Source organism: Pocillopora verrucosa, chromosome 7 (genome assembly GCF_036669915.1).
Source record: "Pocillopora verrucosa isolate sample1 chromosome 7, ASM3666991v2, whole genome shotgun sequence".
Lineage (NCBI taxonomy): Eukaryota > Metazoa > Cnidaria > Anthozoa > Scleractinia > Pocilloporidae > Pocillopora > Pocillopora verrucosa.
The window spans coordinates 15,351,694-15,368,410 of NC_089318.1; the positions used below are offsets into that span (position 1 = coordinate 15,351,694).

Consider the following 16,717-nt stretch of genomic DNA (forward strand, 5'->3'; position numbering starts at 1 on the left):
AAGTCAATAAATGAGAATTTTGTGAATTGAAAATTTACGACAATTGTTGTTTTTATAATCATGATTCATCGCATCTTTCCATCTAAGAATTAGCGCCAACGCCCTCCACGATTGTTATTCGGGGATTGTCGATTCATTTATTTTCATTCATTAACTTTACGGCATGACATCTCCTCCTCAATTTCATATCAATATTTAGTTTCTCCATTTATGAATGAGTTTCCTTAATTTATAATTTGTTCTTCTTCTTTCGATAAAACAGGTGATTAGTATCCGACAGTCTAATTCCTAAATCGGGGCGCCACTCAAAAATTGGTTCGTTGCAGTTACATTAAGTTGGCAAGGGCGATCTGGAACAAATGTTTTCAAAGAAAATCCGAGAATGAAATTCAGTTCGTCACCCATGAAATTCTTGCTTTTTGTGCCCGCTCTCTTTTGGAGAACGACTTTTACGCTTGAAGGTAGGTAGAGTTCAAGCTTTTCTTCCTTAATTGATTTCCGTTCTTTTACAATCTTCCCCTTTTTTTGCTGTTTTTTTTAGTGACAGACGCCATAAATCTTTAGTTAGGTTGATTTATAAGAACTGCTTATGGATAGTGAATCTGTATTCAAGACTTTCTTCAATTGGGGAATATATACTTGTGCTTTAATGGGAAAATTTTGACACCAAACGAGTCGTTTTAGTTTCTGTTGTGATGTGAATGGTAATTTCATTTAGACAGAAGACCTTTACATTTAGTTACACGCCAACGGCCATGAGTTTTTCCTTCCTTTTTTGGTTTTTTTCTTTTCTTTTTCGCATTCTCGTGTAAAATTCGAGTGAAAGTTTTCGAATTTCATTGAACAAATTAACAACTGTTTGTTTGAAAGAAAGTCATCACTTACAGTCATTCGTCGCCAAAAACCTTATTATACCTGCAAACTGTTATTGCCGATACTGGCAGACATTGTCGCTAACGATTGCCATTGTCATTAATGTTACTTAAGAGCAAGTCTCTGTAAGAATTAAACATCTCGGGAAATGAAAATTTCAACCCCCTTCAAATTTTGCATTCAGCTAGGCACTCAGGGGGGATGCACAGAAATGCCTATTTTAAGAGTTACAGCACTCTTTTGGCCATAGTAACAACGGCTGCTTGTTCGAGGCCTGAGGCCTCATTTTCATTCAAAAACGTCACAAGAAAAGAGTGAAATGTTTATTTCTCTATCTCAAGCTAAATACAAAATTACAAATTGGCACTTCTACCATACATAGTGACATCATTTGCCTTCACTTTAATACATTTAATTTTCCCTGGGAGTGAATGTGAACACACCAATAGATTATTTATCTCGGTACAGTTTCGGTCATTTTTGTTGTCGGGTAAAACAGGGAAAACGTTTATCTGAATTTCTCCAAAAGTATACCGATTCTTGAACTACCCACCTAGCTGGTTAAAATATTCTATTTTTTTAAATGTGTAAAAATCTCTGCGAGCCTGCCTCTACTTTTGTATGTCATTAAAAACATGTTGAAGTCGGCTGATCTGCACGAAACTATCCTCACACCGGTCATTTGTCATAAACATGTACGTTATCACGATGGCGTGACGCTGTATTTCTCCTTGAAGTTTCCATCGGCCGCTCCAAAGAAGACGAGAAATGGACATTTTTTATACATGTCAGCAGGTTTCCGCTTTCTGAAGTAAAAACAACCAAAAAAAAAAAAGAGGAAAACCACGATCAAACGCTCGTAAATACTGAGAATCTAAGAGTATAAATCGTAACTTGTCAGTGGTAACTGCAACTGTATAGTATAGTTTTCGCTACTGGCAGACATTGCTTAATTCTTTTAACTTAATACTTTTATTATTTTATTTTTTGAATTTACCACATTACGTAACCTTAGTACGAAAATCTGTCAATTAATACAGCAGTGTCACTAGCAGAAAAAAGATCTAAAGATCTTAAAGTGATGTAAACAAAGGCCTACTTAATCAACCAACGATACCTTGTTTCCAATTAAATGTAATTCGTGTGAAGCGAGATATTAAGGCAAGATTGGCAAACACCGACAAGGACCGAATAATCTTTAAGGACAAGTAATCTGTGCGAAAGAAGTGAAAAATAAAAACCGAAAGTTGCGTATTCAGTGGCCTTGGTGTTAGCATTTCTCTCGTCCGAGAATGAAAATCGACAACTGGAAGATTTTGGCCGTTTTATCTGAAAGACTTCTACTGTCGGTAAGGACAAAGTCAATAAATGTGAATTTTGTGAATTGAAAATTACGACCATAGTTGTTTTTGTAATCATGATTCAACACATTTTGCCATCTTAAGAGTCAGCGCCAACACACTCTACGATTGTTATTCGAGGATTGTCGATTCATTTATTTTCATTCATTAATGAAGTCGGCTTTTTCTTCCCAGTAAAGCTACTGTGTTTATATGATAAACAAAATAATACATGGTTGCTTGTAGATATGGAATTTCTCTTCTCGTGTTCAACTAGACATCTCACTCCCTGCGCTCACTCGTGATTTATCGAGTAAAACGCTCGAAGAGAAATTCCATATCTACGCGCGCCCAAGTGTTATTCTTTATGTCTTTCAAACCTTCGTTTCATATATAACTTATTGTTTTTTTAGAGGGCACGGTAACGAATCTTGCAATCTGATTGGTTCTTTACCCGGTCAGTATTTTCCTATCTCTGCCCACGGGCCACGGTAACGCATTCGTGAGTCGCCGAGTACATCCCAACTTTCGTTGTCATTTTTCATAAATATACCTCGTTTTCCGGCTGGGCAGTATTTTTAAGCAAACACGTCGGTCACTACCTCAAGCCGATAAATAACTTATGAATCCTCTCTTTCTCTCTATCAAATCACTTTGGTTGACAGAAAAATATTGGTTTCAGAATGAATTTGTATAAACAATAGTGTCATTACGTTGGTTGACAAGCGGCCTAAAAACCGTCTGCAATTAATTTTAATCGTTCACAAAAAGTACCCAGAAAGTTGAAACGTGAGGTATTTGGTTACAGTTAAACTGAACGATGGAACTTTCATTCATTTAATATCTGAATTTTCTCGAGCAATTTGTTCATAGTGAAAGAGCGAGCGAAGTTTTAATTTAAGTTCTACAACAAATATACGCTCCTGGTGAGTCTTTCCAATTCCGTTCAATTTGGACATTTGTACCTTAAATTGCACAACACAAATTGAAGGAATTTTTTGAGAAAAGGCCGCATTACATTCCCTTGTGTCTCGTTGGAGTGTGCCGTTCGAATTTAGTTTTTGTGAAGGAAAGATCAGAGTTAAACACGCCATTACAGCAAACAAACGAGCAAACTCTCACAACTTCAAAATAAAAAAAATGAATTTACTCACAATTACTTTCCTCGCTGTTTACTTAATGAACAGAGGTAAATCTTCGTACATGAATGAATCGTCGATGAGAGTGAATAATACTTTCCGTTAGATCATTAACTGATTTTGAAGAAAACATTGTCGTGACAGTCCCTGCCAAACTAGTTCTGTTTGTTTTCAAATGTTCCTACTCTTTTTCTTTTCTTGCGCGCTCTCTAATTGACAGGTGTCAGATTGTGACAGATACTTGTAAAAATAATGTTTCAAAGTTTGTTTGGAAGCCTTTTAAATCACCTTTATCGTTACGGAAATGAAAATGCTTCGCTGAGGCATCTCTCTTAAATTTGCATCACCTCTATTTTAACTACCATTTACCCACTCAAAAATTGTTCAGTTTATGGAAGATCTTGCCGTATTTACGTCCATAAATCATTCGGGTTCTTTCGGAAAGAATTTCGTCAAGTTTAAAAACAATAAATATGTTATTTACCGGCTAAGGGTCGGTCCGTATGGTGAAAACTGTGACCTCGGTCTTGAAAATGCTGCCCTCGGCCTACGGCCTCGGGCAGTATTTTCAAGACCTCGGTCACAGTTTTTCACCATACGGACCTCCCAGCCGGCAAATAACATATATATATATTGTGACGTTAGGTTTTCGTGCATTAAACTGGACTTCGCGAGAAACGTACAATAACGGGAGAAAAAAACTCGGTAGAGACCACTCGGCTTGCGAGAACGGAAACTCGTCACGATTTCCTGGTACACGACGATCTACTTCAAATGAGCTTTTACGGACGACAAGGATAGGACAGCGCTTTTGGTTCCACAGTAGACTTTTATTCGTAGCGCACTCTAACATACATCATGTCAGAGTCAGAAATAAACTTGTAGTCGGCACCCAGTCGTCTATGTAATCGAGAAAGCTTTACAAAGTACTTGCTTCAATATGAACTGGTGTGAGGTTCCATTGTTCGCTAAATCTACCATATTTGAACAGTATAACAAAAGAAGCGGAAAAGGTCTCTTTGAAGTAAACGATTTCTGCTTAAATATTCCATCTATAAGAATTAAGGAAGAGGATGAAATAAACTCTAGACCATTAAAAATAGGAAACTTAGGTGAGAATTCACAGCTGTGATATTGAAAATATACCTATCTTTGAGGGTGGAAGCTGAATAATGAATAACGAGGTTTAAGTTAAAAGTAAATAATGAATAATTGGGTTTGGAAACCTCGGGAATAATGAATAACGTAGTCAAGCCAATGGAATAATAAATACCACTTTCCTATTTGATTGCCTTGTTTATGTATTTTCTGATATATCTTCAGAAACTATTTTTTAAGTGAAATCAACAATGTGCAGAGTAAAACTACAAGCGACGCAAAAAGTCTCCCGGCGAAACTTCTAGCCGAAAGTGTTTCGAGTTGTAAGACGACTTCACAGCTTGGCAGCTTGACAGGTTTCCTGTCAAATGTGCTATTATGGCACCGTTTGACGTTTAATTCGCGAGTTTGTGTCTGGTCGGTTCTCGAAAGGGTAATAATGGGTAAAAGCAAGAAAGAGAAAAAAAGAAGTCGCGATCAATGGTAAGGCAATTTTATATCTATATTGGTTTGTGCGCCGATTTCAAGTCTATTCGAATCTATCTTTTTAATGCTTTGGATATGATAAAAGTCTTTCCCTCGGCAAACGTTCATGCACCTGGTCACCTGAAAGACGGCGCCGTCCAAGGCGGTCAACCAGCAGGTCAGTACCAAACAGATTTTGCGATCGATTTGTGATACGATGATGACAACAATGAAAAGTGAATCAGAAACTTCGAATAAACTTCTTCATGACATCAGTACAACACTTTTTTGACTATTCCCCCTTTTTTCTTTCTCCCTATCCAGGTTCCAATCCCCAAAGAGACGCCGGAAGGATGAATCGAGGTACGGATTTCCATTCTGCGTGCGTATTTCGACGAAATAATCAGAGAATTCCAGTAAGAAATTTCCTCGCATCATGATCATAAAGTGGCGCGCATCGCCTTTGAGAAACGACTACGTCCAGATCAAGTCAACAATTACAAATGCTGCGAAGCAATTCCCTTGTAGATCGATTATGATCGAGTAATAGTAAAATAAATTTGGAGAAATTGATTTTGAAGGATGTAGTTAGCACCAGAAGTTAGCACCAGAAGTTTAGAGTAACTCATCTGGAGACAACTTTCCAAAATATCGTACATCCCCGCTGGGAATAGACAGCCAACCGACTTGACCTTTCGCCTGTGCTTTATTTTATCGATTTGATGTCCTGTTCTTAATGAAAATTAAATCTCCACTTGTTGAGTCAAAGTTTGGTACTGAGTTTCCAAGCTTCATGATTTCAACATGGTTTACAAAGATTGTTTTTTTTTTCTCTGTCAATGGTAAGTCGATCGCCGCCGGTGCGGCAGCATACATCATTTTTTCCAAATTTACCTCACGCTGTGGACGTCACTTACTCTTTCTGTTTTCTCAGGATTGGTGTGCGAGCGAAAGGTGAGCCACCTGAAAGAGCGAAAAAAAGGCTCTTATGTTCGGTTCATTGACGCTTTGGCAGAGCTGCGTGCGATAAAGATAGCATGCTCATTTTTACAAAAAATAATGTCCGCGCAAAAATTGCAATCGTTATTTATTGCACTGAGATGATCAACCTCGGCAACGGTAATGAACATGTCTTAAACTATGAACAGGCCAAATCAGCATGGAAAAACAAAGGCAAAATCAAGTTTTTGGATCTAAAGTAGGGTCCGCTTCAGTGAGGATTACGATAATATAACACAACTACTCCATTCTGAGAACCACTGTCTGTGTTCTTGTCTATAACGATTCTCGGCATCGATCAGGATAGCGATCTCCATTTTATGTCTCAGAAAAGGGCTTGCTTTAATGATCAAGGTTTGAAATAATAAAAGGTACACAGCAGTTAAATATGTTCACGATGACTCTGGATCCACTCGTACGAGCATCTTGTGTTAGAGAACTTGAGTAGAAAATGTATCGAGGTCATTTCCATTACTTCACCGGCCCTAAGATCTATTACCCGAACAAAGCCATGGATTCCTCTCCTCCTCTCAAGCCACCTGTAACTTTGATTGAAAAAGGAATAGCGAGAATGACCCTTAAGGAAACAAAAGACATGAGGGAATTTGCAACATCTCTAAGGAGAAGTGTCAGACAACATTCTGTCAGGGACAAGAGCGAAAAAAGACACTGCCCATCTTCCTTATGCCATATCGTTTTCGTTAAAAGAACGCGAGCCTTCTTCCAATGTTGAAACAAACGCTTTGATGGAGGGCCAAAATGACGCACAACAGCAAGACCGAGAGCTGCCGTTTTCATCCATTTCATCCCTCTATTATTTCAAGTCAAAGCAAGTGATCGCTGTAAAGCTCAACCGCAGAAGAGAACATTGGCAGTTTTTCCTTGCCCTGCTTTTAAAGGATCTCCTCGTCAAGGAGAGAAAGGGAAAAGAACTATCGTTTATTGACAACTTCGTGTACATTTTGTGGCTCGACAACGTTTACATTGGTTACAAGCTCGTTTTTTCTGAGGCTTACCAAGACGATAGGAACTCACCGCACACCACTATAGACCGTGCGCGTATTGACGAGATCATTAATGATGCTTCCGGATTGAGATCTTACAAGGTAGCTCCCCAAGAGAAAGCGGATAGAATGAACGACTGTTTAAAGGTGGCGATAACAGTGACATTGACTCAGAAGACTCGTCGAAAATGAAGGATCCGACGAAGGGTCCGATGAGGATTCGTATGTTTTTCAGCACTAGGTCGGGACGTTCAGCAACACGCTTACAGCTGTTTTGATTGATAACCAGACATGTTGAAGATACTTTTTCCTTGTTCAAAATGGGTAGACCGGATAAACGGGCTGGGTCACGTATTTCTTATCAGTATTTATTAACTCTTAAAATGAAACTGGAAATGTAGCAATCACATTGCCGAAATCACGAGAACTTAATGAACAAGGAGATTCTAAAGCTTTGTAATTTTCACGTTCGTACTAATTGATCTCAACGTGACCAACATTGATCTAGTGTTTGTTAAGTTTATCTTCGACAACAGTCCGCTATGATCTCCTCCTGTTTTTAACACCTGTGTCTTTTTTCTTCGGTTTTTACTGACGTTCTTTTGACGTTTTGAGCTGTTGTTGAAATGTTTCAGTTGATTTTGAAACCTGCTAGTCATTGTTACATTACCTCGAATTGCGTGACTTAGCCCATCTTACCTGTCAAGATAGGTATCATAGTTATTTTTTTGTCGTCTTTTGACAGATTTTCCAATCTACGTGCTTGCAAGTTTGGGTTCGACCTCAAGTTTGCAAAAACAGCCACTGATATTACATTTGGAGCTATATAGTTCTATCAAGAATATCAGAAAGAATAAATTTATTTTATATCTTGTAATGAACAGTTTTTCTTTAACTTTAGTATCAGATTGAGGAAGTCGGAAAAGCTATAAACGAGTGAACACAAGTAACACAAGCACAAGCATTATGCTGGTTAATAGAGATAAGTCATTTTTACCTACAAAGTCCCACTTCATCACATAAAAGCTCCATACAGATGTTTTTTCTCTTTTGCTTATTTTGTGGTTTTTCCAAACATCATTCAGGTTATGTTTGTAAAGATTTGTCATCAATAACTGGAGCAAGAAAGGCATGTGCGACGATAGAGTTGCTTGCGGAAGAGACTAGTTGCCGTTAAAGCGAAAATTACATTGTGATAATAATGACCATAGCACCGAAAAATACAACATCAGCTTAGTTTGACAAAAAGATCGCCGTGTGTAGCACGGTGTGGCAGTAGTGTGCAGTATGATGCGACAGTGTGATACCTATGATCAAATGTATAATCATGAATAAAACCTGAAATCGAATTTAACGAGGAAAAATCTGGCTCACGTTCAAGGGGTAAAGAAGAATGAATACCAAACAAAATTTAAAAAAGAATAATGAATAATTCGAAAAAAAAACCAAGAAGAATGAATAATCAAGGTTCCATTATTCAGCTTCCACCCCCGACTACCGTAATTAGAACAGATCAGCTTAGGAAATAAAAGTGGAAAAGCAACTTCAAATTTCTGCTTATCTATGCAAGGTTGGTGTGGGAACCTATCGTATGAAAGGAAATTAAAATTATGAGCACAAACTCAGCTGCCAACTATCATGAGAACCAATTTTTCCAGAAAGACCATTAACAGTTATATTTATCTAAAACTTCACTGGTAATGGTGAACAAAGTACCGACATGCAGGTGTAAAATGAAAGCAAGAAACAAAGCAAAAAATCTTTTAGTTTACTATTCAAAAACTACTGTGGCTTTTTATACATTTTTTTGACTTACTAGAATGAAAGAACTTGACTGAAATCGAATGATTATATGTGGAAAGTTAATGAGTACTTGTGTCTCAAACAAACACACGGAAGAATCAGTAAATTTTCCTATAACAATATTTTTAGTAATCTTTTCTTATTATGATATCTGATAATGACATGTCGTTGCCAAAAAGTCATGTCGTCGACTCGGCTAGAGAGACTGATTTGCATGAAAACAAAGGAATAGCCATGTGACCCACCAGTAAAATACATTAAAGTTCACATGGCAATCGGGTGGATAATCAGACATGGTTTGGTGCTACTCTGGTTTAAAGATTTAATGAATGCAACCTACGAGGTTACAATTCACAGATCCAACCTTTCGACACTCACTGTCTAGTGCCTTCATCAGGTGGGGAGGAGCGTGGGCGGAGTCAATATGTTAGAGTTCCAAACAAAGGCGCTCGCCAATTACTGGTGATAGTTTTAGACTTATCCCACCCAATTGTATGGTTAGTCAGGCATGTGTGCTCCGATAAAACTGACTTTCCTTTTTTGCAAAACAAAATCGCGTTTTCAAACGTGTATTCGTTGTTACAGTCATTGCAAGGAATAGAATAAATTGTGTCAGTTTGTTGTTCTTTCGTAACAGGGTCCCTAGCTTTGGCAAAAATATGCCCTGAAGTCTGTAAAGGGTCTTGAGTAACTTTAACGATGTGGCTGTTCAAAATTATCTTGATGGGTTCCGTAACAACCTGAGTGTAAGGAATAAGAGCAAAACCAGTCGCTGGTTCCTTTTCATCAGAAGTGCTATTACTTGTAACTAGAGAATTTTAAATTGAATTTTAGAATAACCATACAATTGGGTGGGATAAGTTTAAAATTATCACTACAAATCGGCTTTACCACCAGCGCCTTTGTTTGGAAGCCTGACATATTAACTCCGCCCACGCTCCTTTAAATCGTGATGATGGCGGCTTATTTTATTTTTATTTTTAGCCAAGAAAATGCTGACTTTTTATTTTTGTCTTCCCAGATCATTGCCGGCGGCTCTCGTTTGGCTCACCATTTCATAACAAAGCACTTGTTAATCATGTCATTAAGAACATAACCTTGGGATTGGGAATGCGTAGTTCCTGTAGAGGGCGATGCACTTTGAACGACAAATGTGTGTCATACAACATAGGTCCTCCAATAAAAGACCAAGTTTTGTGTCAGCTGAGTGATTCTGATCACATTCAGCACCCTGAAGATCTTGTAACACGAGAAGGGTTTGTGTATCAAAACAGTGAGGTGAGATATTTCGACTGCATATGATTCTATGGTAATCTTTGGCTTTCCCTGTGTTACTTTTTGTTTATTTATCCTTTCATGAAAATTTGTAATCTTTTCGTCTGTTTCAGACTAACCCCTCTGAACTTCAAACTGAAGCTTAAGTTTACGATACCTTCAGTTCTTCTCAGAGTTTGAAAAAATTATGCGTTGTGTCTGTTATTTATCGACAGAACTCTTGCTTAAGTAACCCATGTCCTCAGAATACGACCTGCTTAAATGGATTCACGGAAAAGGGTTACCTTTGTACACGTGTATGTCAGTTTGGTTATACTGGGAAGAAGTGCAAAATAGGTAAGTATACCTATAAAAATGAAGATGAATACTAAATCCCTAGCTCTACTGGTGAACACGCTCGAGTGGAGTTATAAATTCTGATTTGAATTCCCAAATGTGCAAATTGCTTATAATTTGGTCAACTTCCAGTCACAGTTAACTTACACTCGTTGGATTTGTGTCAATTCGGATAAATTCGTGCAAAAATGATACAATATATTTTTTAAATTCCCAGATATTTTTTCAAACTACTCCATTCAGAACTAGATTTCTGAACAAGATTAAAATATGCTAATTGCGTTACTAAGTTGCTGGAGTGATTTTTATGAAGTCCAAGTTCCCCTAAAAAAATTTTTATGTCAGGAACTATATATGGCATGGTTTATTCTCGACAATTTTTTATCAATCTCATCTTTTCCTTAGGAACTAGCTGCAGCGATCTGCTTGACTCGTAAGTGACAATCTTCTGGTGAAATGATTTACTGCAACTGATGAATTAGGCTGAGGGACTGAATTTAAGGACCTCTTCCAAAGCTAATCGTTCAACTTACGTCATGTCAATTCAAGCTTAAGTTTTGTCGAGAATTATTAGATTGTGTCTGTTCCTCGAGCATTTCTTTAACAGACTTATGATAGGGTGGGTCGAACTATTGAAAGCCACAATGATAAGTTGAGCATATGTCATGATCACGAACCAGGATTTCCAAATTAAATGTACTGACTTAAAAATTGAATTCAAGAAACCAGCTTTGGAATACGGAACTGTCCCTGATCCAGTCTTTCTAACTAATATTCCATCTAAAGTTGAAGGTTCCTGAGTTGAGTGCTAAATATGCGTTATTGAGGGAAATTTCGACTGGTAAAACACATATTGATCTTACGTTTAACAAGAATGATTAATGTTTAAAAAAGACTTGAATTTATTTATTTCAACTGTAGGGTTCCCTTATATGATATCGAGCCCACTGACCTGATCATCCTATCTAGTGAGAGCGAAGAACGATATGGATAACATAGAGAAACGCAAACTTTCTCTTTGATAGTTCGAAACGATTGCTATACAACCTGTGAATATAGCTTCTCTAAAATTACCATTAGGATCTATATCGGTTTTTTGGATAGTTTAAAATCAACTGCTCTTGTTGTTCAGGTCCGAAGGTAACCGCGCCTATTCCTTGAATGTGGATTCAGTTTCATTTCCAGGGTATTGTCTTATGACTAGTCTTGGTACATGCGGAGGTGGTGGATGGACGCTGGTTATGAAAATAGATGGCCGCAAGGTACTTGAAAGTTTTCAAAACACTGATAACGTGTCATATCTTCAGTTGAGTTTGTAAGTACATTTTTCTCAAAGGGCACTCGGGCGAGTGTGGTGGAGTCATGCATTCGCAAGAGAAAAGTCATGTAGCAGATTTTTTGGATTTTCTAATAAATAAATATCGCTGGTTTTGAGCAACCATTCAGCATGAATTGAAAAACTTTTAATAATAAAACTTTTTCTTGTTCTTATAATAAAAGAACTTGTCGGCCTAAAGTATGTTAAGAGGGTCGTGTAGACGACATTTACATGTCATATACGTCCTTATTTTCAAAAGCGTTTTTGATTTATGGAAGTTTGAAACCTGTATAATTTGAGTGACGCTCCACATTGAGACATGCAATGTTTACAGGAGTAAACGGTGAGTGATTCTTCATCATCGGGGCTTATTTTCGTATCACGTAAAACTGGAGTCAAATAATTGAAAAATGGAATCAAAGAACTGATATCCAGACTGTCGTATTGTGGGATCAGATTTAGAATGCTTTTGTGTGACAGACTAAGCATAATAAGAAAGGAAAGAGAACTGAATCGAAGTAACAGAGATCGGTGTTAATGTTTCAGAGGACCTTCCATTATAATTCCCAGTACTGGAGCGACAAAAACTCCTTCAACTTACCAGGAGGAAAAACTGGGTTTGACATGCAAGAGACCAAGTTACCGACATACTGGAATACACCTTTCTCCAAGATCTGTCTCGGTATGAAGGTTGACCACCAGCTCAACTTTATTGTCATTAACAGAGAGGCTGAATCTTTGTACTCACTGCTTGCTGATGGAAAATACCGCAACACCTCATTGGGTCGGGACACGTGGAAGACACTGATAGGCTCGCAGGCTTCCTTGCAGCTGCACTGCAACATGGAGGGCTTCAATTGTGACGGTGTAGTGACTAAAACAAGGATTGGGATCGTTTCCAACGAGTATTTGAATTTCTGCGATCTATGTGATTCAAGAATTGGTTTTGGTGGCGCAGGATCATATGACGATAATAACTCGTGCGGTAACGTTGCTATTATGTACCCTGACAATGGTGACAAATACATTAAAGCCATGGGATACATTTTCGTTCAGTAGAATAGCTTTAAAATTTTACCTGTGATATATACAATAGACCTCTTAAGGAAGCGTCCACCCCGATGGCCTGCTCCATTGGCCAGTCGTCAGCATCTAAAATTTGCTTTTTTTCAAAGAAGGCTACCTTTCCGTAAAACGTGATATAAAAGTATCGAGATTCTTGAGGAGGAAGGTTGAAAAATTTAGAAGCCCCCTCAAGGATTGTAAATGTGTGAAACAAGACTTCAATCATCCCCCTTCCCCTCAGTGTTTCGCGAAAAAAAGGTTCCCTTTGCTCTGTGACTCCGCTCCCCTCCAAAGCGGACAAAGAAAAGTTAAGACGCAGTGAAACATAGGCCATTCGCAATTATCTCACATTTTCTGTCATCTTGAGTGCTAAGTTGCGCTCTAAAAGTTTATTAGAGGAAATTTAAGAGCAATGAAGGTATTTTGCATGTAAGCTCTCTCCGCTGATATAAGCATTTTTCGCCAGAAGAAAATTTGTGAGTATAGTTTTGTTTGTTTTTGAAGAATTCCCTCTTCATGAAAAAGATATAGCCAGTAATCATAAATAAGTGTTGTACCTAAGTGTTAAATATACAGATTAAAAAGAAAATTTAAGTATCATGTTTAGCACATAGAGAATAGTACATAGGTGTGCGTAGATATGGAATTTCCCTTCGAGTGTTTACCTCGATAGCTCACGAGTGAGCGCAGCGAACGAGTGAGATGTCGAGATGTCGATTTTGTGACAGCTTGTATTGAGAATCGTAAAGGCTTCGCCGTTCATTCATAAACCTGATCGGGTGGCGCCAAAGACGAGTGATGTGTAAGCAGCTGGTTGGCTATATCAATACACGTGAAAAAATACGATATTTTTTCACGTGTGTTGTTACGGCTTGTCTCAGGGCTGGAAAATCCTTATATAACACCGCAGTTTATGTGAAAATTATATCCACTGTTTTTCACTCTCTATATTGTGTGTTATTGTAAAGATCAAATCAATAAAGCTTTTAATAGTTCTATACGCTTTTCATTATGCCATAGCCATTTGATTGCAGATGCTTTCGTTATAAACGCTTCGACGGATTCGAATAGAAAAAACGTCTTTGAGACGAAATCAGCTGAGGTCTCAAATAATAAAAGGACAAACATGTCATATTGTATCACGTTTTTGATCCATATTGCATGTTGGATTTTGTGTGGTTCAGACCATGACAAGCCGAGTTAAGGGTACTTTTGTTGCTACCAGTCGTCGCGAGGTTACATCGCGTCTTTTATTTCGACAGTTATTTTAGCGGATTAAACTCAATGTAGTAATTTACTTGCTTTACTCTTACTGAAATTTTTAGTTAATTATCCTTTATTTATGCATTCGGGATGCATACTTTAGACTAGAGGGCTTAAAGTGTCCGCCTTCAGAAGGCGATTTTTTTAGTCTTTTGTAAACCCTAACTTTTTTATGTTCTCTTAGTATTGCTTACCTTTGAAATTTTAATTGGTGAACTAATACTGAAAAAATAAGCTGCCATGTAGGCTCTCTCGGTGGTTCTATGGAGTGTTTTGTGGTTTTCAAAATTGCTTCATCAAAATCACTATAATTTAGGGGCGTGATGTCGACTAATACCCTCCATGCAATTCGTGGGAAAGAAAAATAACTTCTTCATCACGTTTCTCCTAAAGACAGACAAACTGTGAGAGGTACTTTCCGCCATTAATATTTTGAAGCCAGGTTTTATCTTTTCACTTTCAGTGAATATTTGCTATGGTTATACATTTTAACGTGTTTGTAGAGCTCCTTGAGATATTTTCGTAGACTGGTGTGATTTTAGATGAAGCCTCCAATGTTGGCAGCGGTGATTAAAGTGAAGAGGAACAAAGTGACATTTTGCCATTAATAGGAAAATGTCATTAGAATAACTTTTATTTTGAGTCTGGATCATGGAACTCTTTAAACAGATAAAACTTCCCAGATTACCACATCGGTGTGCGTCTTTGCAATCAATTTCTAGTAGCTTCTTTTCGTTTTTCCACATTTTTAATGGGTTTCCTGAATGAAAGATCGGCATAAATTGTTTTGTCTTTGTTTCTCTTAAACAGGTGTCGAGCACCGGGTTGTTTGATAATAAAAAAAATAGATCGTAAATCGTTGAGCCCTTGAAAAATTTACCCGTCACGGCTACGACAATTTAACAACAGAAATCTGGATAGAGAGTTTTTAAAGAAACTCCTGGGATGAAATTCAGTTCTAGACCCCTACAATGGTTTTTGAACGTGTTAATTCTGTTTTGGAGAATCGGTTTTACCTTGCAGGATGAGAAAAGGCCAAAGTGCATAGCATTTTCTGACATCTTTTCAAGCCTTTTTTATTTTCAGTTCTCTATCTTTTCTTCCCTCACCATTCGGGCGTCTTGTCACAAACTCACTCAAGACAAGCTTGTAATCTCCTGAAATTTGTTTTTTAAACGCCTTTATTTTTGGATTATGGTTATAGTGAGTTTTTTTTTAATTATTATGATTATTTACTTCAAAAGTTAGAAGAGATAAATTTGTTGTTTTTACTTCTCTCTATTGGATGGCAAATTGAGTGTGTTAACCGGGCAATGTTTTTGGGCCTATCCTTAGTCTTTAATTTGCAAAATACTCTACGCGTTCCTCCATTTACGGAGATATGGAAATGAATGTTGAGTACCAAGACAAATAGTTTGCGGGGATCGACGGACTCTTGGGCATGTGCGAGAATCGACAGGCCCCACTCACTTTCTGAGTAAGTATAGTGGCGGTTATGCTAATAAGCCATCTTTGCCCCGCATCTTAATGAAAGTTATATTGTTTCAAGCAGGTTATGAAGGCTTATTTTCATCAACATGCTCAATATCGTTTCTGACTCGTTTAAGCATAAGAGCTGATTACACAAATATACCATACTAATCGCAATAATCAACATTTTCTATCCTTTGTGATATTTTTATGGAATACTCTAAGCTTGATCGCCCTAAACAAGGGATCCTCTCTTCATCCGCCATCCAAAATCCTGCTTCGTTTCGTTGCAACAACTGACCTGTGCGTCGATTTTGTATCAGAGACTTCGTGACGATCATTTGCCGACGAGCTGACCTTAATTGACAAAGATTGCCATCTTTGTCACTACACTCTTACCACGAGTTTTCTGTTAGGCGGACTATTTGAGCCCAATATTTCATCTCTTCATTTCTGTCTCATCGCAGGTACAACTAAATCTATGTTATTTCATAAAGATACAAATCATTAAACTGTATAAATCATAACACATAAAAGTTGGAGTGTACAGAACAAACCTGTACATAAGCGATAGTGATAAAGATCTTAATGAAAACAATTATAAAACCTAAAACGTACAAAATATTACTGATCTTGAAATGTGTGTTGATTGGAATAAAGCACATGGAAAAAGATGGAAAAAAATCACATGAAATTCTTCATTTTTTCTACAAATAAAAGCCAACTGCATCTACATAATATTATATTCCTGGTTAGTTTCACAGTAAATGGAGAGAAATCGATTTTGAGACTTTTACCGCTTCAAAGTACAAATAAGTAAAGTCCAAATAAAATAAACATTAGCAATTATTTACTAATTATCAACCACATTATTACAACTACACTATTATCATACACTACATAATCAATTATTAACTAACTTGACATGACGCCCAGTGAAATATTTGAATAAATTAGTAGTATCTATTGAATTATATGACAGTTGGCACAATGATGAAGGGGACCATGCTAAATGGAAATCAATGACATCTTTGTTTCATTAGTTTAACGAACGTCAATGAGTTTAATCATAGAAGTGTGATCATAAATAATAGAAGATATTCCACAGCAATTTGCAAGTCTCTCGGGAAGTCAGTCTCAGAATGCGTTCCCACACTGCGTCAGATTCGATTCCTATCTATCTTCTGTTACCGGTTTACCTTTTGATGTCTGATTCTGTCACGTCGCAAGGTCAGTTTCGTTCCTAATCATCCCTGACGTGAAGATACT

At 37.5% G+C, this 16,717-nt stretch overlaps 1 protein-coding gene across 1 annotated transcript; it reads left to right on the forward strand.

Moving 5' to 3' along the window:
* Positions 1-8,989: 8,989 nt before the first annotated feature.
* Positions 8,990-12,709, forward strand: LOC131774073 (protein lin-12-like). The gene is made up of 6 exons (XM_066170213.1): positions 8,990-9,017; positions 9,743-9,999; positions 10,212-10,336; positions 11,055-11,078; positions 11,465-11,594; positions 12,197-12,709. Exons 1-6 carry the CDS (start codon positions 8,990-8,992, stop codon positions 12,707-12,709), a joined length of 1,077 nt encoding a protein of 358 aa, XP_066026310.1.
* The last annotated feature ends 4,008 nt before the right edge of the window (positions 12,710-16,717 follow it).